Raw genomic sequence first — 20,817 nt, 5'->3', positions numbered from 1 at the left:
TACCTGCAGACTTTTGATTACCTGTCTGACAGTGTCTAATTGGAAACCGTGGTCTTATAACTCCTTTTACATGTGATCTGAAGAAGCCTGAAATGAGGCTGGTGGCAGTCTGTAAAAAAAAAAAAATAAATCAAAAAAAAAAAAAATGTCTGTTTCTAATTTAAATAGTGCAAAATGTGCAAATGTCCCTCACAGACATTCTTGTAAATTTGCTTTGCTGTTGTATATAAGTCAGAGTGTTTGTTGCAACAAAATTAGACGAACAAATTAGTCCAAATAGACTCTTTCTGGGTGTTTGATTTTAATACAGTGGACATGCAGCAGGAGCAGGGTCGGGGAGAATATATATTCTCCTGCTTTTTATATTTCCTAGCTGCACAGCCCCAAACTCACATAGCCTTGATTATTTGAATGATCAACTAGAATTTGATTAATATGCAAATTTCTGAACAAACCGTTCCATTTGAGCCTTCAGCGCAGCCTAATTAATCAACAGTTAAAGGAAATTAATACATACATCAATTCTGTCAGGAACATGCTTAGTTCAATCGCCCGTAAAATTGAAGTTTGAAGTATTAACTGGCTCCACAGGAAGGCTATGATTAAAACTCTACATTTCGGCTCTATTTAGATATATGGAGTGATTTAACTCCAGGCAAATATAAAGTCATTTACAGATCTCCTTTTTATACTTATTCAATAATAATAATAATAATAATAATAATAATAATAGCAATAACAATCTGTGGGACTATTTGAAGCTTATGGATATAGATTATTTTATATATTTTTTGTCTATTTTTTTTAGGATAACAAGGTGGAAAATATTAAACTAATTAATTTTAATGCTCCTTTTGCTGTCACTCGACACTTTGCACCTGACACTTTTCTACAAGGTGCAAATAATAAAAGAGAGAGAGGGAGGAAGGGAGGGAGAGAGAGAGAGAGAGAGGGAGAGAGGGAGAGAGTGAGAGGGGGGAGAATAAAAAGGGGAGGGGAAGAGATGAAAAGAGAGAGGCTGTACTATTGTTTCAGTAGGGACTCATGCATCAAACTTCAATTTTCCGGACGATTGAAGTAGTGATTTTTTCTATCTTGAAGTGAAATACTGAAATACACTTAAGACCTCCAGATTAATTACCACGAAGTGGTCCCTCAGACTGTAGTATTACTTATCACCGGGCCCGCCTGACAAGCCCTCATAAAATAAGCAAGTGAAATCCATAAACTTAGCCTGCCTTAACACTCCCTCCCTTCATAAATATGCTTGATTCAGAATAGGCTCCAGAAAACACACACACCCTCACACACACCCTCACATCCACCCACACATACACACACACACACACACACACACACACACACACACACACACACACAAAATAAGTTTTAAACTAACATGTTCGTATTTGCAGGTCAATTTTCAAAATAATTGAATCGATTTCAGTTTTCTTTGCAGGTACCTTTCAAAAGAAGGGTTACCTTTGACTTTCTAAACCTTAATAAATATGATAAAGTACACCACTTTACCACCTTATTATTACATTTATAATGAGCGTATAAACATTTAATTAATGGTTTATAATGCAATATAATGTAAGGAGATATAAACATATTTAATGAAACAGAATTTACCAACTACTCCTTAAGACCTAATTATATATTATATGCCTGTATCCATATATGGTGCGCACAGGAGGAGTTATAGTTGTTGACAAATGCATAAATAAACACTTATAACAACTACTTATAATCTGCTCATAAATGCAAATGAAGGGAGTTAAAGAGTTAAAGTGGAGAACATTTTAACTGGACTAATTTGCCTGCAAAGAATTTACAATAACTCCCGTCATATTAAGTGCTTATACAGGCCTGTAAAGTTATTCAGGTTGACCTGATTAAGTAAAAAAAAAAAAAAAAAAAAAAAAAAGAAGTTCCAAAAATAAAAGCAAACACTATAAAACAACTCCCAAGAAGACAGCTCTACTTATCGTCACTCCCAACAAAGAGGGTTAAACGGGAGCTTTCTCTTTGAGCTCCTCTTCTGGACGCTCTCTCTTTCTCACATCACCATGTTTTCAGCTTCATTAAACTCCTTAAAGACAAAAGACACCAAAAGGCAGAAGAAGAAGACGGGGGAAAAAAAGATGAGAAGAAAACAAACAAAGGGCTCCCTAACCAGACTTTGGCATAAATGTCACCGTCCAAACTCTTTATGGCTCCCTACTTAACATTAAAAACACTTTCAACAAAATCCATTTCTTGTTTAGAAAACGTTCTTGGACAGAAGTCAAACATATTATTCCACGGCTAAAAAGCGGAGAAAGACAAGCGGCTCACAAAAAAGGGGCAGTTTCATTGTAATTCATTGACTTGTTCAAAACGCCAGGCGAAAGAAAAGGGCCAGACATTAATAGCCGCAGATGCCCTCATGAAGGGAGAGTCTATGTAGGCATTATGGCCTTTGTTCGCACCCAGTTAAACTGTTTAAAAGGAGGGTTAACTCAATCCATCAAATTGTCTGAAATTGTGAGGAAATTTCAAAAACCATATGGCTTCCAAACGTTTGCGTCCTTTTTGTGCGGTGGGACACACTTGTCTCAGTATTGCTTGCCTGCGGGGGACCGGCCCTGCTCCTTTGTGGCTCGTCCCATCAGGGAACGCTGCTCATTTGTCCCCACTTTTCATGCTTTGCGCACGAAATTACGGCCCAGTCCCGCAGAACAAAAAAGGCCTATAAAGGCCCGGGGAAACTGGCCCAAAACTTTGTGTTTTTGTGGCATCCTCGTCCTTTTCCCCCCCTGCACCAGATTTGTGTTTCTCACATAAATTTTTGCCACGAATGGAGAAACACGTCTGAGGGTCAAGAAGCCACGATACGCATTTAAGGGCGTGAAAGGGGATGTGAGATTCCGGGCCACAAAATGTTTAGAGCATCCTAGTAGAAAAGGACACAAAGGGACTAAATAATTCAGTAGGCTATAATAACTCTAAATGGGCCGCTTTTGATAGGCTCACACGCTTGGATTTGGCGAGCAGAGCCGTTTCTGAATTCATTTTTCTGTCTATTATAAATAATAAAAAATAGGCTATTATATCCGCAACAAAAAGCTCGACATTAATTCAAGAACTGCAACATAAAAGAAATATTCAGAAAAGCCATTTTATTCCCATAGTAGCCTATATACATACAGTCTGTGCATTGGTTCTTCAAATAATGTCCTGATTTTAGAAAGGCACTTACAGGTGTACAAAACATAACAAATTTATAACTGGAAATCTATTGTATCCAAACAATAAATCTAAAAAGTAGCCTACAGCTTGTCAAAATCACCGCAATATATACTGTGGGTCCTCGCCATCGCGCCAGCGTTCCCAAAGAACGAAGGAGAAGAAACTACCAAAACGCGCAACTGTGAACATCCGAGTTAGTTTCCCTTTTCGATCATCGCCATCATCATCATCATCATCATCATCATCATCATCATCAAGCACTGCAGCATCGGGACCAAATATGAGCTGAAGTCAGGGGTTACAGTCAGATAGATGATGAAGAGGAAGAGGAGGAGGAGGAGGAGGTGGAGGAGGAGGAGAGCCGGCAGTGACAAAATGACTCGGTGGCGATTTTGGCTCACAGAAAATACAAAAGCAATTAAATAAAAATAAAAGAAAGTAAAGTAAAAATAAATAGATAATGATAACAAATCAAATCATGCATTTACATGCAAAGAATATGGAAAACTGGAGCACTTTCATTGTGGTGTGTGAGGAGAGTATGGGAAAAGCAATAGAACAGGTGTATGTGTGTGTGTGTGTGTTTGTGTGCGTGTGTGTGTGTGTGTTGGCGTATACTGTAAAAATAATAAGTCGTGTATTTTAGACCATATTGCTTTGATCGAAAGAAGTAAGAGTTTGCTAATGAATACATAGTAAAATACCACTGCATATTTCGTGTTCAGTGTTCATGCTTCACTATGAATAGGTATCTGTGCCGATATAAAAGTCATTACATTTTGGTACATGTTCTGGGATATGGTATACAATATAATCAGTAAGTTACAAGTCCTCGGTAGGTTTTTTTTTTTTTTTTTTAAATAGTCTTTATGTGTTTCTTGACCTTCCAGCCCCTTGGCCGCGCCATCAGTCATCCACATCTATCTCCACGTCCTCGTCCTCCGAGCACTCCTTACTAGTTGTGTGGTCTGAGAAGGGAGACAGCGGCGACGTCCGCAGTTTCTGAGCGAGCTCGTGCTCCTGCTGGCCTCCCCGCGCGGGGGACTCGCCTCGCGGGTGGCCCAGCGTGCCATTGGCACATTTCTCCAGGTCCGCCAGCTTGGCGAGCTTGTCCAGGGGGACCTGGCCGATGGCCTTGGCCGACTCTACGTCGGCCTTCATCTCCTCCAGGTCCCGTTTTAACTTGGCCCTTCGGTTCTGAAACCACGTGATGACCTGCGCGTTCGTCAGGCCGAGCTGCTGAGCGATCTGGTCCCGGTCCGCGGGGGACAGGTACTTCTGGTAGAGGAAGCGCTTCTCCAGTTCGTATATTTGATGATTGGTGAACGCCGTCCGAGACTTCCGACGCTTCTTCGGGGTGGTTCTCTGGCCGAACAAAGTCATCCCGTCTCGGCCTGGGTGTGAAAGAGAGAAGAGGTTTGGTGAAAATCAGATTGGTGCAGGTGCAGGGCTTCTTCTGCACGGCTGCAGTGTGTGCGAAAAAAGTAAGCAGAACGCAAAGCACAATGAAAATGGTATTGAATGTGAAACTGAACTGCCTTTTAACCCTGTGGGGATAGATACTTACAACAATATTACACAGACACCACAGGGAAATAGCCACTGAGCACCAGACACACAGGGCCATAAAATTAAAGAAAACCGGTGGTCATTTGTTTCTTTGAGGAGCAGAACAGAAAATGAACACAGCTTTGTTCGATGAGACATTTTTTAAAGGAAAAATGTGCATTTTTGAACATGAATCCCAATTTCAGCTCCGGCTATAAAATAAACAGTATTTATTGGTGTATTTCAAGACGGAATTAATATAAAAGCTGCAATTAAACAGTCATATTCTGTTTGGTGAAGCCCTTTACGATAATAAATAAATAAATAAATAAATAAGAATTCGTCGCGTAATATTAAAACGTTATAGCCTGTTTATGATGTGTATATGTGTTTTTCTTTTTTTTTTTCTTTTTTCTTTTTTACCTTCCGCGGCCTGTAAAACGCTGACTTCCAACCCCTTGAAGGTCTTGCTGGCCAGCTCCTCCAGCGCGCAGAGCGGGGAGGTTTGGGTGAGGAGAGCCCGGCTCGACAGAGGGATGCTGGACGGACGGTGCTTCTCGGAGGACGAAATTAGATGAGCCGTTCCGCAAATCGTGTAACTTCGTTTCACAGACGGCTTGTTCAAGATGTCCTCGATGCTGAAGGGGGTCAGCGGCTTGTTGGAGTTGGCAGGAGGCGGCAAGTGGTCCAGCGGACTTCGCCTCCTGTTTTCCACTGCATCACATTTGGCCACTTCTTTGGATGTCATCATTGGTTGTACGCAGAGTTTGTGGTACTCGGTTGAAATATTCAGCGCTTAGAAACCGGGCTGTCGAGGGAGGGAAAAGTCACATAACAGTTTGGAGGTTCAAAAAAAAACCCAACAACAAATGAGGATAAAAGGAGGGGAGAGGGAGGAAAAGAAGATCTTATTCCAAAATGTGGCGCGTTCAAAGAGTCGATCCTCGGGAGCAGCAAGTCCGCAGGAGTGAGATGCCTCCCTGAAAATGGCGAGGTCCACAGAGTTGACGATTACTAACAAGTTATCATTGATTGGTAGGTAATCAATTATCTCCAGTGGCACTTTCGCCCTCTTCCCTTTCACTCTTTGACTATGTTGCAGTCCAGTGCGGGGCTTTTTGCGACTGGGGGTGTCCCATTAATTAGGACGCATGGCTGGAAGGAGGAGGAGCCCGGCGGAATTATAATGCTTTGTGCTCTTATCATCTTTGGTCTAATTTAGTCGTGTGGTGAGATACCAGAATAGGTATATGGGGTAAATGAGGGGAAGCAGAGAAAGAGAGAGAGAGAGAGAGAGGGAGGGAGAAAGAGGGAGCTAGGGTGAGAGAAATCACAATCTGTATTCAATTCAAGCGTATTTACGCGCAAAACTTCAGCTCAGCAGCAGTTTCTAGTCTTTAAAAGTGTAGTATTTGGATTATCCGGATGGTTTCAAAAAGACAAGGCGCCTCTGGTTACTCTAGATGCCGCAGCTATAGTCAGAAGGATGTTTTCCTCGACCCAAAGCGTGGATGATCCTTTGGTTTGTAAAGGTAATGTAGAGCTGGGGCCATATATCAGCTCTGATGATACCTCCTCTGGGGCGGGAGAGAAGGAGCAGCATGCATCCCTCTCAGCAACGCCAAACCCGGGCCATAACTCAGACGAAAGGGCTCCTTTTATATCATCCGAGAAATATTTCATTTCCTCTCAAATCTCCCCGCATCCTGCAGGTTTGACGAGATGGCTTTGTTTTGGCGCTGGACTGACAAATCGACGATGAAGTATTTGCATAGACTGTGCGGGAAAATGTCTTCTATTTATACTTAAACATATCTATATATATATCTATATAGATATATATATAGATATATAGATGCGTTTCAGAAATGAATATTTAAGTTTTTCGTTTCATAAAAATGCCAGTATTCATTTAATCTTAAAAATATATTATTACTGTTTTTTTCCTGTGCATATGTAACATTATTGTATACTAATTTACTATCTTAACGAATGTCAGAGGAATATTTATTTACGGTTAAAATAAAACTGTACGATGCATAGGAGCAGCTCTGGCTATGTTGGGTTTTTAATTTAATATTTTTGTTTGTTTTAGTGTGTTTCTTTTATTAAAACATTCTGGACTATAACTTCTGATATCAGATCATTTTATTTAGTTTTATATATATGCTGTAGCGTTGAAAAGAAACCCCAAAAGAACGAAAAATAGACGCCAACACATGTTAGAACAGCCTGCTATCACCATTAGCTTCCTCCTTTAATATTTAATACTTAAATCAGCTCACAGCATGTCACTTTCATTTTTTAAAATAGATGAACAAAAACCTGGTGGCAGTTTGCAAAGGGTTTAACGTTATCAAGTTATTAGGGGGAGGGGAGTAGGGTGGGGGGGCAAGCCTGCCAGACAGTTTATATTGCTGCTGGTGGGAGGGTGAGATCTGATTTCAGTGGTAACTGTTCTTTGGATGTTTTGGTGAAATATAAGCAGCTACTTTCTCAAGTTTGCCAAGAGTTGTCCACACTGGCCCACTCCAAAAAAAACTGTACTTTTATTTTTAACCGTTAAATGTACAGAATATAATATACAGTTTTTAAACAGAAAGATGGATGGATGGATAAAAACAATAAAATGGAAGTAAGGGTAGGTGGCAGGTTTCATACATGTAAACATATGCTTAAATAGATTATTATTATGTGATTATTGCACACAGGTTTATAAAAAGAGGCCACATTTAAACTGAACTTTTTTTCTAAAAAAAAAAAAAACAGACACATGAATAACATGAAACGGAATCAAGTTATTATTCTGTATTTTTACCCAAACTATTTTTTTAAAAAAATAGCTGGCACTCGGATAGAGCCAGTAAAATAAACACGTCTCCAGTCCACATCAAGCGTTTCTGTTTGCGGCCTGCCGAGCTGTGGAGGATCATGGAGTTCAGTGCTGCACCATGCTGTTTATTAAAAACAGATATTTGTAGTGGTGTGTCATCATCTCTGTGTCCCGCTCGCCAAGGTCACGGCCTGCCTCTCAGCTCTGCTTTAGCCACAGAACTTCATCTCTTAAGTTACTAGATTGTGCAAGGGGACAACACAACCTTCATCACTGCCTGGCCTGGGCCTGTGTTTTCCAGGATGCAATGGGAATGTTTTTATTTGTATTTAACAGGGCTGGGATGAATCTCTGAATCTGTAATAAACACTAAAAAAAATCTGGTCTACAATAATCCAGTGGTGTTAGTTTAATGTAGTTATAATGTCTTTAAATCTGCGACTACTTGGACTTTCATAAATGCGCGCAGAAAAACAATAGCTCTGTTTCTTCCCAACCAGGTGTTGATTTAGGCCGTCCACACTGCGGTCTGGTAGCTTAAAGTGCCACCCTGCAATATGTGTTAGTGACCTCATGCAGGAGGAGACACAGTGCTCACTGCAGGCTCAGACTGCGATTAGACAGCTGCAGGGAAACTGTCCACATTGTAGCCATTTTGTGAGACCCCAAAGATGGGTGTCATGTCTCCCCTATCCCAAAGGCCTGCCAGTTATCTCACATGACACCAGATATAGATGCAGAGAGAGAGAGATAGCCTCGCTCAGATGTGTCTCTCTGTTTAAAACATGTACTGTATAAATCACATGTCATTACCAGAGGTCAGTGGCTGAGGTACACCATTGGATGGTTTCATCGCGAGGGCCGGCCTGGTTGGAGGAGAGTGGATTTATCTGGCAGTTGGATCTCTAGAGAGGCGGCCATATTTCATGTGACTAGAGATGTAATAACAGGCCTCTGACAAATCCCCAATGGCCTGGCTTTTCCTGCCTCGCAGTGCAGTGCCAGTGCTGCTGGAACAGCACATCATAAGCGGCACCATTATCACTGTAATACACATGGACTGCACTGTGCCACTCCTGGATGGAGTCTGTTTACTCATTCACATTCATCCAGAGTGTTGTAAAAGGATGAGGTCGTCCAAATCTCTGGTGATATTTGCCCAAACTTATTTTAATGTGCCGCAGTTTGAGATATCCACTGTCATGGACACAGATTTTTATTGACTCAACACCACAACTGAACTGTACGGTACACAAAAATAAAATAAAACAGTGGCACATTCAGGAAGGAAGTGCAACAAAAAAACTTTTCACTGAGATGACGTCCCGTTTGAAAGAAGACACGAAGCCCCTAACCCTAACCCTAACCCCATAACACATTTGCCCTCTTATAAATATATAGTTAAACAATATAAGGTTTGCTTAAATCAATACACTTTATTGGTCCTATGGCGTCCTTGCTCCGGTACCATTAGCTCAGGGTGGCTAATCTTAGCAAACAATAAATATATTTCTGTCATCACTCCGTTTTCCACAGTCTTACATATTTTTTTCTTTTTTTAAACCATAAACTTTAACATTCATCACGGAGCCACAGCCACAGATACAACTAGTTTTCTATAAGTGAGGCCAAACAAAACTTTTTTTTACATAACATTTAAAAAAATAAACAGAAAAAAAAATGTTCTTAGAAATGTGTTGTTTCTGCAAATTTAAAATTGAAAGGCTTTTACATTTTGAGCAGAACTAAAGAAATTCCATTAGTCTCCTCTCTACTGTGTGCAGAAGTAGACACAAATGTTTCCAACTTTGGAAGATACAACGCAAAAACTAGCTGCATAGCTGCGAAAACACAAATTAAGGATGAAACTTGAGTAGAATCACTACAAATATCATAAAGTACGAATGGTCCACGACAATTAAATTAAATTTTGAATTCAAAATCATATTTAAGCATCGAAATATTATCAGCAAATTGTAGTAAAACCACAAATTTTGCAGAAAGAATTCTTTTGAAATTTTTGGTTATTTATATATATTTATATTTTAAATATTATTTATATTAAAATGGAAGTTTTTATTTTTTAAATATTGTAATATTATATTTTAATTAGTAAAATATTAGTGTGCAAATTAGTTGCCAGGTAAAGAGTATGTTCTGTGAACTAGAAGCAGAAGGAAATACAAACTGCTCAAATAAATTACCTCAAAATTATATTAAATATAACACCTGAGAAAATGAACTTAATAACTTTTTCACTCTAGGAATTAGGTGTTTTTTAGTTGAGCAAACTGACCCTTTAAAAATGACCTATTGTCATTTTTCCATTTTTTCAAATCAAAGTATACAAAACAAATTAAAGGAAAAAATAAAAAGATGGGTAAATTGATTGCTTCCAATGCCCCGCACAACCTGCAAAGAAATAAATAATAAAACAAACGGAAACATAAAAACAGGGTCGGACACAACAGTCAATAAACTACAAGTCGTGACATTATCCCCAAGCAGAGGAAAGCAAAACACAGGTGCACCGTCTCCCAAGAAATACAAGAAGCGCAGAAGTTACCCCATGCAGAGTGCATAATGCAGAGTTATTCCCTCCATGAAGGAACCTTTTCATGGGTCTCTGGCTGGACTAATGCAAAATACACTGAGTGCTGTTGGACTCTGCAAAGAACCACTCAGTCAATAAATAGTCTTGAATCCAGTGTTTCACTGTAAAGAGACCTACTCATGATGACAGTAAAAACTGTACCTGCGGCCATAAGATCTGTTTACTGTGTGTTACCTGGTGGAACAGTTGCTCATCTCACAGCGCTCTGCCAGCCAGTAACAGACTGGCTGCACACCCCTGATCGTACTGGTGTGGTTTGGGGCCTGTACACTTGTTGTTGGCGCAGCCTGAACATAAGCATCCCCAATTTACAGAAACTGCACATATGTGGCCGTCGCAAATGAGTCAGAGCCACGCCAGTTTTGACCATTAAACATCTCTGCAAAAAACTGTCCGTTTCATTTTAATTCTTCCTTCCAACAACCCGCTCGATTTATTTCAAAGCAGCCAGTTTTACAATTACACATCCGTTTTCCCTTTGCTCTTCTGGGTTCGCAGGCTGCTGATGAATCCCTCCACTGCGCTATGAATGTGAGCAGCAGCAGCAGATAGTGCTTCATTTGAATGTTCCTCCTTTCTCATCCACACTTCACCATAAAACAGTGTAAGCAGTGATGCTGAGGGATTGTGTTATTTGGAATGGCCAGGGTGGAAAAGATTATTCAACTCCTTCGGTAATAAAAACTGCCAGAGGAGAACTGGGGAGAATTATGACAGCAATCCTTTAGTTTTTCGTTTGTGGAGGCTGTTTTATTCTTATTTGATGCAAAGGAGGATAAAGAGACCTTGAGGTGAAAAACAACAGAAAATCTAATTTGTCACATTCACAAGTGTAAATACCAGCTGCACCTCTGTTGATTACTCACATGTAAAATTGTAGATCAAACTGGAATTTTATGACTTGTTACTTACTGTTCGCTATGCAATTACCTGCACAGTGTTTTTCATCGTGGAAGAGATCTGATCAAGCTTTAATCAGGTCAAAAAAAGACTATCAGCAGTGAGTTCCTTGCTGTTTGAAGCATATTGCAGCTTATATAATGCAAACATGTACTTAAAAATATGATAAGACCACGGGGCTACTCTAATTACACAAAGTGGGCTTGGGTTGTGTTAATTCAATGCCCACAGGGGCTTTCTCAATATGGCCGCATGGGACTAAATGCTGACAGGTCAGCTGTTCTTTCTGAGAGGAGAGGAATGTCTCTCTTCCTCCTGCACTCTCCCTCTTCCTCGCTCCCTCCATCCTTTGTCAATTATTTTCCTCTTTCTTTTTCTCACCCATCTCTCTCCGGCAGGTCTCCCTCCCAACACACAAACACTGTCTTTGAGAGATGGCCTCTGTCTTTCAATTAGCCTGCAATGGCCCTCTTACAAGGCTGGCGTCTGGCGAGCTAGGCCTGCAGCAGATGCTGCTGTGGATTGGCCGTTCATCTGCAGCCTGCAGACTGTATTGAATAGTCATTAGGGTGGAGCTGACTATTCATGACAGAAGAAGAGCCTTTGTGTGGGAGGGGATGCTGCTACATCAGGTTAGCTTTATTCTCTTGTTCTCTGTGTTTTGTTTTTGTTTTGTTTTTTTCATTCAGTGAACGGGGGCTCTGATTAGGAGAATAATGAAAATGTGACTCTGCTTGACACTCATCTCTGGTGTCATTTCTTTTTTGCTTCAAATGATTAGTTAGTGGTTTGTGATATGATTTTCATCAGAGACAGAGAGAACAACCCTCCCACACCCCCCCACTGGGAAGAGGAGCCACGAGCCAGGCTGTTGCATTTGTGCATGATTTGTCGACTCTCTGTGAGTCCGTTCATGAAGCACCTGGCAACCCTACACAGAGGAATATGGTGGCTGCCATGACCATACACCGACACACACACAACCATATGCCCCCATTGTCATTTCAATGAGCTCGGACAACATTCACTTTCGCCTCCTTTCAGCAAACGCTATCAATACAAACCCCATGTGGAGGGGCCCGGGTCAAGAGGGAGTCTCACTACAAAGTGGCTGCTGACACACAGAGAGGCACATGCAGACACACACACACACACATGCATGCATACACACAAACACACACACCCTGGTGCCTCCCTCTGCTCCTCCTCCTCCTCTCCTGAACCCCCGTAGGCTGGACTGAGGAAATGTGAATTAGCTTCATCAATGCAGAGGTTAACATTGCGCAAAGATGATGTTGACCTCTCGTTGTATTCTTGGTTTGATGTCTTTCTTAGGGCCAAATGCTTATGAATAAAAATGGCGAGGGGAGAGGTTGACAAAGGGATTTGTCTGACTAATGCCAAAGGAGAACCCCTCAGGGAAAGCCTGGTTAAACCCAACGCCACTGAATCCCCCCCTGCAGTATTATCAATCATGTAGCGGCTCACACGGCGCTGTTATTGTTTTTGCCATAATTGTGTCAGAATAGCTTTCATTTGTCTCTAATGAAAAGTGTCTGCATTCGTCATGCTAATGTGGCGACAACATAAATATTACACATGGCGACCTATGGAGGCTTCTTCAACGTGCGCCATTAAAGCGTGCGGGGAAACACATGCGTTGCCAGTTCGTTCGCCAGTTAATTTCACTTTAATGTGTGAAAATTAAAGGGTCAGTTTGTCAAAATCAGAAAACGCATCTTTTCTCAGTTGGAGACAGAGGTAGCTGTGCAGATAGATTTCAGGTTTTGAGATATCTGTGTTTCTGATAATACAGGTGATGTATGTAGAAAAATTACATTACAACAATAAGGGTGCCATCAACAACAGACTAAATACATGATAAAGAGTAGTTCCAGTAAAAAAATAAAAAAGATAATAATAAATAATTACACCAATGAAATTTTTCCACTGCCCTCATACCACCTTTTCATTGCTATTAAAGTGGAAATTTAAGAGAAGCATCTCACATATATTGCAAAAATAAGGCAAAAAATACTTTTACGGCAAGATTCTTGTAGAAATAAATTTTATTTCGCAATTTGTGTGACCTTAATCAATAAAGAGGAAATGTGCTGTTACAAAAAGAGTAGAAATCAGATTTCTTCACCCTGACAGCTTAATTCAGCAACTTCTATGACAGCTTTAACTGAATCAGCACTAATTTTACAGCCGGTTTAAAAAGGACTTGATGGCCTCTTCCATAAATGTGTTAATGGCAATAACCATCGGTGAGAACATAAACAACGGAAAACCTGAGGCGACGGTGAGGTGAGGCGGGTTCTCAACCTTTAACCCTGATATAATTGAAAAGCATGTCCGCGTTGGTTGGTTACACAACTCAGAATGGTTTGCTTTAGAGTGACACTAAAAAATCATGTTAAGAACCAGGAGCTCATTCCACCGCCACAAATGTGACTTTTTATTTATTTATTAATTTTTTTTGCGTGTGCTCGTCCCTGTCTCCGAGTCTTTTTTGTGTGTAAACAAATGAAAGGCTGCGCACTCCCACACACGCTCACACATTATATGCTCCACAGGGCCTGGGCTTGTGTTTATGGCTTTATTAAAAGCGTCTTGTTTCAGATCATGCTCTCCCAGCAAAGATGCATATACCCAATATATCACACTGTTATTGTAGGTAATTAAGTCCAAAACTCGGTGTTATACGGCGCCTGTTGTGCATAAGCAAAATTGACCATTTTAATTGCAGAGGAAATATTTTCTTGCATTTTATCTAGCGTGCATGATAGTATTAGTCTTCTTAATATTGAAGGAGGAGGAGGGCCCAGAGAAGATGGCACAGGCATTTATTATACTAACAGTCCCCTTTAAAAATAAATGGTAATGAGACACAACAGCTATTTACTTTGCTTTAATGCTGTGGAAATAAGCGGGCAAGATCCGCCACCTCTTGCGAATACCCCTGCCACTGCCCAAAGCTTTTTAAATCTTCAGACTTGTTAAACTGCAAAATACAACGCTGCATTAAAAATTAAGGAGATATAAGTCTATGCTGCTGATCAACAGTGCAGCAGTGCATCTGGGTACTACTGCAGCTGCCTATCATTCACCTTTTTTTTTTATTAATATGGAATGGAAACCATCCTCACCCATCTATCATCATTTCCATCCTCTCTCTCTCTCTCTGTCTCTGTCTCTGTCTCTCTCTCTTCATCTGGTTTCATCTTCTTCTTCTTCGCCTCGGTGTCACGCAGTATTGTTCACAGCAAGCCCAATAACCTGCGTCTCTCTTTCTCCCTAACATATGAGTGTGGCCTGAAGGAGGAGGGCTGCCATTCATCCAGATCTGTGCCTGTTCCTGCCGTTTAAACCCGAGCAGGCTCGACTAATGCCCCTGCCTCGCTCACACTGCTTTATAGGCTTTGTTTGAGGCAGGCCCTTCATTTCCCCCACGTCCCTATCCATCTTCTTCATATTTTTTCCCCTCCTGATTCTCTTCACCTTGATGCCTTTGTTCCTGTCCTCTCACCTGCTACTTCCACTTCTTTCTCCCCCTTCTCTTGCGCTTTCATTTACCTCTTTTACCATTCACATTCCTCCTTAGTAATTGCTTTCTCCATTGCCTTCTTCTCCTCCTGTAAAAAAAAAAAAAAAAGGAGGAGAAGGGGGGGCTCAGATGAGAAGTCGGTGGCGTTGAGCCGAGGAGGACACACTCCACTTAGATAAATATCCCCATCGCTCTGAGCAGAGCCAGGGAGATTTATTCATCCGCCGAGCTGGCAGAAAATTGACTTGTTTCATGGGGGCAGGCTAGTGACGCATCGCCATGAGAGGCAAAGGGACAGGACGGAGGGAGGGGAAGGAGAGTTGAAGAATGGTGAAGAGAGAAGGCACGTGCAGAGGGAGAGAGAAAGAGAGGGAGAGAAATAAAGGAAGGGAGAATAGAGGAGAAAGAGTAAAGCGATTTAAGAAGAGGGGAGGGAGAAAAACGATAAAGAGAGATGAGAGAGAGTGATGTCCCTCCCCTTGTACCAGAGGATAAAGCCAGTGGGGTGGTGAAACAGTGATGAGGGAAATGGTACAGCTGACATTTATATAAGAGGATATTGATGAAGCAGAGACAATAGCAGACTCAATCCACTCCTCCTCTTCCTCCTTTGCCTCCTTTATCTTGTTTACTACTTTTCACTCTTCCTCCACTTGTCTTTTCTCCTCTGTCTCCTTCAACTCTCTCTGCCTTTGAACTGACAAAGTGCTGTTATTGGCCACTACATCCTCATCGAGGGAGAAGGGCCACAACCTTGGGTGACTTAAGACAACAGGCGCCAATGCATCACAGCGATAATCTCTTATTTTCTCCCCCCCGCCATCGCCACATACACACTGCAGCCGCCGTGCTGCAGCGCCGTTCCTTAACAGAAAAACTACACAGAGCCTGTGTTTCATATCGGATCCATGCTAACACAGCAAATAGAGAGGAGACGAATGCTGCCTCCCCTCGGCTTTTCTGTGGACGTGTAGTGAATGGAGGTGTGTGGGTGGGTGGGTGTGTTTGTGTGTGCTCACTTTGCGTGCATGTTTGTGTGTGTCTGCAAGTGCATATGTGTTCTGGGAGCGATGGGGCGTGGAGGATTTCTGCTTGTATCAGCACCTGGGCTGCACTGAGAGAGAGGTATACAGGGGAGAAAGATGGGGGAACTGGGAGTCTGCGTGTGCGTCTGTGTGTGTGTGTAAGAGAGAGAGAGCGAGGCGAGGTGGGGGCGGCTAACGGGAGTAGAGTATAATTTAGTCGCACCGAAGCTCAAGGCTCATGTCAACCTTGGATAGGAACCCAGGATGATAATTTGAATTGGGAATTAAGTCACCAATCAATGGTTATACTTATGCTGAATCAGTGGTTTATTAAAGGAAGAGAACTCAATCATCTGATTGTGTTTTTGTGTGTACGCGTGTGCAGGTGCATTTGCATGTGAGAACTGGTGCGCTCCGCTTCAGTGTGATGCTTTATGCTATGGCTGTCAGTGGAATACTGCGTTGTTTGCTGTCGGTGGTATCTGACGTGTAATTCCTCATATATAACAGTGCTATATTATTATACAGTAGGCCTAGGTTGTTTGTTGTCAGTCTGACCATGAAAGGATTCATAAGGTTTTTGTTCTGGTTAGGATTAGTTTGTTTTACTTAATTTAGGCAAAGACTGCAGCTATTGTTAAAAGAAGATTATGTCAAATGCAATGCTTTGTTGGTCAATGCACAACAACCCAGTTTCTACAAATTAGCCACATCATGCTCCTTTAGCCTTTAATGACAATGTTTATTTTTTATATTGTGCTGAACATTTTATGTATGTTTTTATCAAATAAGTCTCCTTTACACATTATTCTCTGGGGCGCTACTGTAGAGATGCTTCTTTCGAGGCAGAAAAAGCACAGTAACTTAGCTAGCTAAACTCTTGCTCCTGTTTTCCATTGGTTAGCTGCCCAAGGTGTCCATTTAAAGCGCACCGTTAATGGAAATCATTTGGTTTTATAGGTCTATAAACATGTGAACGAACTGCTTACAACTTGCAATTGAACTGGAACCTAGCGCCGCCATGCGCAGATAAGGACACAACGATGACTTCTTGGGATTGACCACACCTTGTCATTTTGAAGTCAGAAAGCTGGAGAATCTTCTCTGTTGAGATCATAGACTGTATATAGTATAAAGATGGACAACACAACAGCTCAAGAGAAGCCAAAGCAAGTAGAGTGCTCCCGGTGGCTGGCTGCAGGAGGAGGTCATTGGCTCCACCTCCTCCATGTTAATGGATGGGACTAGGGCCAAACTAAATCACTAGTACAAATCAAATATTTTTTTTCAAGGATGGTTTCTGTCTTTTTTTGGTAGTTAATATAATGTTGATATATGTTCAAGTGTCTATTTTTCTGAGATGTTTTTATTTAGTTATTTGATGCTAAACAAAATGTGACATCATACTGACCATGACAGTCTATGGTTGAGATGCTTGTGGAGAGCGGTTGTGTTTCTATGGTAGTCCATATCATTTACAACACGTCCATGTTATTAGGTCTTTGTTTAAAGAATTATTTAATATGGATTTTTTGCGTAAAGTTTTATTTTCACCATGGCTGGCAGTAGGAGCCGACAGATGAAAGTAACCACTGGTCTAAATAATTAATAATAATTAAAATAATTTATTAATTTGAATATTTTTTTTTTTACATAGTTATTCTTTAATACAGTATAATAAATGACTGCAACATCAGTTCTTTACATTAAAGGTTCAACTACAGCCAGTGAGCGCACCCCAGTGGTCAGTCATAGTAAAAATCACAGTAAATTAGCTAGCTAAAAACTTGCCCCTGTTTTCCAATGGCGAGCTTCCGAGGGCGTCCTTTTACACAACAGACTGTATATAAAAGATGGACGAGGTTATAATTATGGACCATCCAGGTTTTGGCATTTAGCCATAATCTGGTTTTTATTGTTTAGTTTGTTTTTGGACCAGAAGGGACCATATTTGGATGAGAGGAGAACCTGGGGAGGAGCTAGAACGACAATCGCTCCAGATTCAACATGTTGCATGGTATAACCCCAAATACACCTCAGTTTGAGGCCTTCTGTATAATTCATTATAGAACCACTTTCTAAAGGCTACCAGCCCACTGGCCACAGGAAATTAATTAAGCTCATTATTTGTGGAAAAAATGCATCAGCTCAGTATTTCCTGAGATAATTTGACTATTTTTGAATGGGAGTTAATAGGAGTCAGAGATTTTTTTGGCACCAGCACATACTGACTATTGGTGTTATTGCATTTTGAACCTTTTTTCAGAGCCTGTAGCCACCTCCAGGTAGCCATCTCCAGCTTTTATGTGATTTAACTGTAATTCTTCTTCAGTTCTGCTTAGTTTGAGAAAAGCTTTTCTGTAAAAATCTTTTGCCCTATTCAAGAAAATTAAACAAATTTGTAAAATGTGGTGTAAAAGAACCTTTTTGAATATCAGTCAAATATTTAGAAAAAATTGTGAACTGAAAAGTTGCTCTAAAAGCTTTTAGTTTAGTTGCTGTCTCTTATGTAAATCTGAACGACTGATGTGTTCCAAATATGCTGTCACAAAAATATAGCTAAGTAAATGATCACGGATCATAGCATGGACAGCTGCACACAACCAGCGTTGGCAAATGCTTCTGAGAGCCAAAAGCATCACGTGCTACCAACAGAAGCTGTAGGTATGTTGTGTTGCAGTCACACAATGTCGATAAAATGGGAAAATATCCTGTTATACCTAACTGTGAGGCTTTACGTGTTATTCCATGACCGAAACTTTCAGTCAAGCCAAAAAAAAAATGTAATCACATGTCTACAGAGGTTTACTAATGAATACTAGTGAATTAGTGTTATTATTGAATTTTACTTAGATGTATTGTAGCTGGCATTTACACAAGTCAAATACCAGACATGATCAGTTTCTCTAACTCTGTTGCTTGAATTTGAAGGATTCAAACAACAGATCTTGAGTGTTTTAAGATACTGATTACAGAGACAAACAAAATTTGAGAAGTTTCTTTCAAAATTATTATTTTTTTTCAATCTGGATTTTCAGTATAAATGCTGTTACTGACTACAACTACAAGAAGAAGCGAGCTACAAACTTATTAGAGCCACATTTTAAGTCAACAGACAATAGCATATGATTAGAATAATTACATTTAAAAAACTGATCATATATTTGCTACTAACTTTAGAATCTCAACAGTTGTAGATGCTTTTTTATGCTTTGGCACAAAATATACTGAAGTCTTATACCCAGCAATGCTGCACCCCACTCTGATATTACACAGCACGACTATAAAACACCCCCGAACAAACAACTTATATACACCAGTTTCAAATGACCTCGGGTTTCCTTGCAAGGTGTGTGTTATATTTCCACATGTGTGTGTTTGTACCTCTTGAGTCCGGGCAAATGTGAGTGGCAGACGTGCTAGAGAGGCACCGTGACCTTCTCTCTCTGGACTGTAACTCAATCAGAGCTCAAGGCGTGACACCATAACCCTGCGTGGCAGGAAGCAGCCTGGCTGCACTGCTCTGCTAATGCCTTCACTAACGGCCGTGACCGCACCACACTCATATCCCCCCAGAAAACAAAGCTGCTCTGCTGCCAGTTCCTTACAAATGAGAGATAACCTCGCTTTTTTTTTCTTTTTGTGATTCACCGCAAAATGTGTGTCCAGGATGACAAGTTCACAGGTTACCAGCTCTCAGGTTACAGGTTCATTAAGGGAATTAATGATGCTCCTGTTGCAGTTGGATTAAGAGAGTATCTGCTTTCCTCCCAGGCATGCTCTCCAGAAGGTCCTTTAGAAACAATGTGTATTAACCACGATTATTTTAAATGGCCTGTAAATGGACAATGACCACTTTAAAGAACATGAGCCTGGGTGTTGATTTTTTCTCAGGCTATAAGGTGGCATTAGGTTAGGTCGGTAACACTTGTAGATGTTTAGATAAGTGAAGCTAGCTAATCTGATTATGTGGAGTTCATTGCTGGCTCTAAATGGTGGTGGCTGGCTGTGTTTCATCAGCTGCTGAGAGGAACCACACAGCTTATGTTGCTGTGCTTACAAACACCTGCATGCTTATGGAGCGGGTGGGTGGTTTGTGTGTGCGTCTCGTTGTATCACTAGAGCACTTCAAACTACTGTCTTTATCTTTCTGTTGTGTTGGGAGAGTATTATATTTTCAAGAATAAATAAAGTGCTCCTTAAAGTATAGTTCTGTTTCTTTGAAGTCGTATGAGATACTTATCATAGTCACTGTATTATTTTACAATGGACGATGGCTGGCATTCACCCAATTCTGACTAGCAGGGAGGAGTACAGGCATGGAGGCCGAGCAGGGAACCGCTGTGGACGGAGTCAGCAGTAATAAACGGTAATTTAACCTCGCCAAACACGGGAGTCGCTAGTCTGACACTTTGGTGCGTTAACACGTTCATTTGGATCTAAAGTGAACATGTCAGCGCAGCAAAATCACACAATAAAACAAACTAACTAAATGATCGAGGCAACGGTAGACCATTGACAGTTTTTGTCGGTGGAGTCTGGTGACCGTGAGGGGGTGCAGATAACAATATAAATGGTTCAGTTTTCTGTTGGAAAAGGCTGTCTAATGAAGTATAGCCGCCATAATATTAGCAGGCCTTGTTTTAGGAAGCTAAAAGTCTGTGCAGACAATCCTGACAATTTTTGTAAAGCGTCTTGAGAGGATTTGTATTGTTATTGACGCTGTATAAATCAAATTGAATTGAACTGAATTGATAAGAACTTCATTAAAACCAAACTATCCCTTTAAGTCCATCTGTGAGACTCTCCTGGACCGTTCTCCTGAACAAAAGCCAGATAGTTGACTCACTCTGTTATGTTCAATGTTATGTTGTGCCAACGACTTTATAGGTGACTTTCCCTGTGCCTCACGGCTCCAAGCAGAAATTTGTCCCAAATGCCATATGTAGCTGTCATTACAATAAAAAAATTAAATAGGTGGGAATAATACTCATTACGAAGTAAACAGAAATTTTAGTAGAATCTATTTCCTGCTGTCCGTTAACACGAAGTAGGACTGGAATCTACTCAGATAATTTCAGTTAAAGTCAGTGGTATAGCTTCTGGTGGATGA

At 40.8% G+C, this 20,817-nt stretch overlaps 1 protein-coding gene across 1 annotated transcript; it reads right to left on the bottom strand.

The window, feature by feature from the left end:
- Positions 1–3,984: 3,984 nt before the first annotated feature.
- On the bottom strand, positions 3,985–5,533 carry lbx1b (ladybird homeobox 1b; the record flags this gene model as incomplete). The annotated part of the gene is made up of 2 exons (XM_084556485.1): positions 3,985–4,628; positions 5,206–5,533. The coding sequence occupies 2 exons, from the start codon at positions 5,531–5,533 to the stop codon at positions 4,141–4,143; spliced, it is 816 nt and encodes a 271-aa protein (XP_084412611.1). The 3' UTR covers positions 3,985–4,140.
- Positions 5,534–20,817: the final 15,284 nt, after the last annotated feature.

The sequence above is a fragment of the Chelon labrosus genome (assembly GCF_963514085.1).
Source record: "Chelon labrosus genome assembly, chromosome: 2".
Lineage (NCBI taxonomy): Eukaryota > Metazoa > Chordata > Actinopteri > Mugiliformes > Mugilidae > Chelon > Chelon labrosus.
The sequence above is the reverse complement of the archived record's forward strand: the minus strand, read 5'-3'. Positions and strand labels throughout refer to the sequence as shown.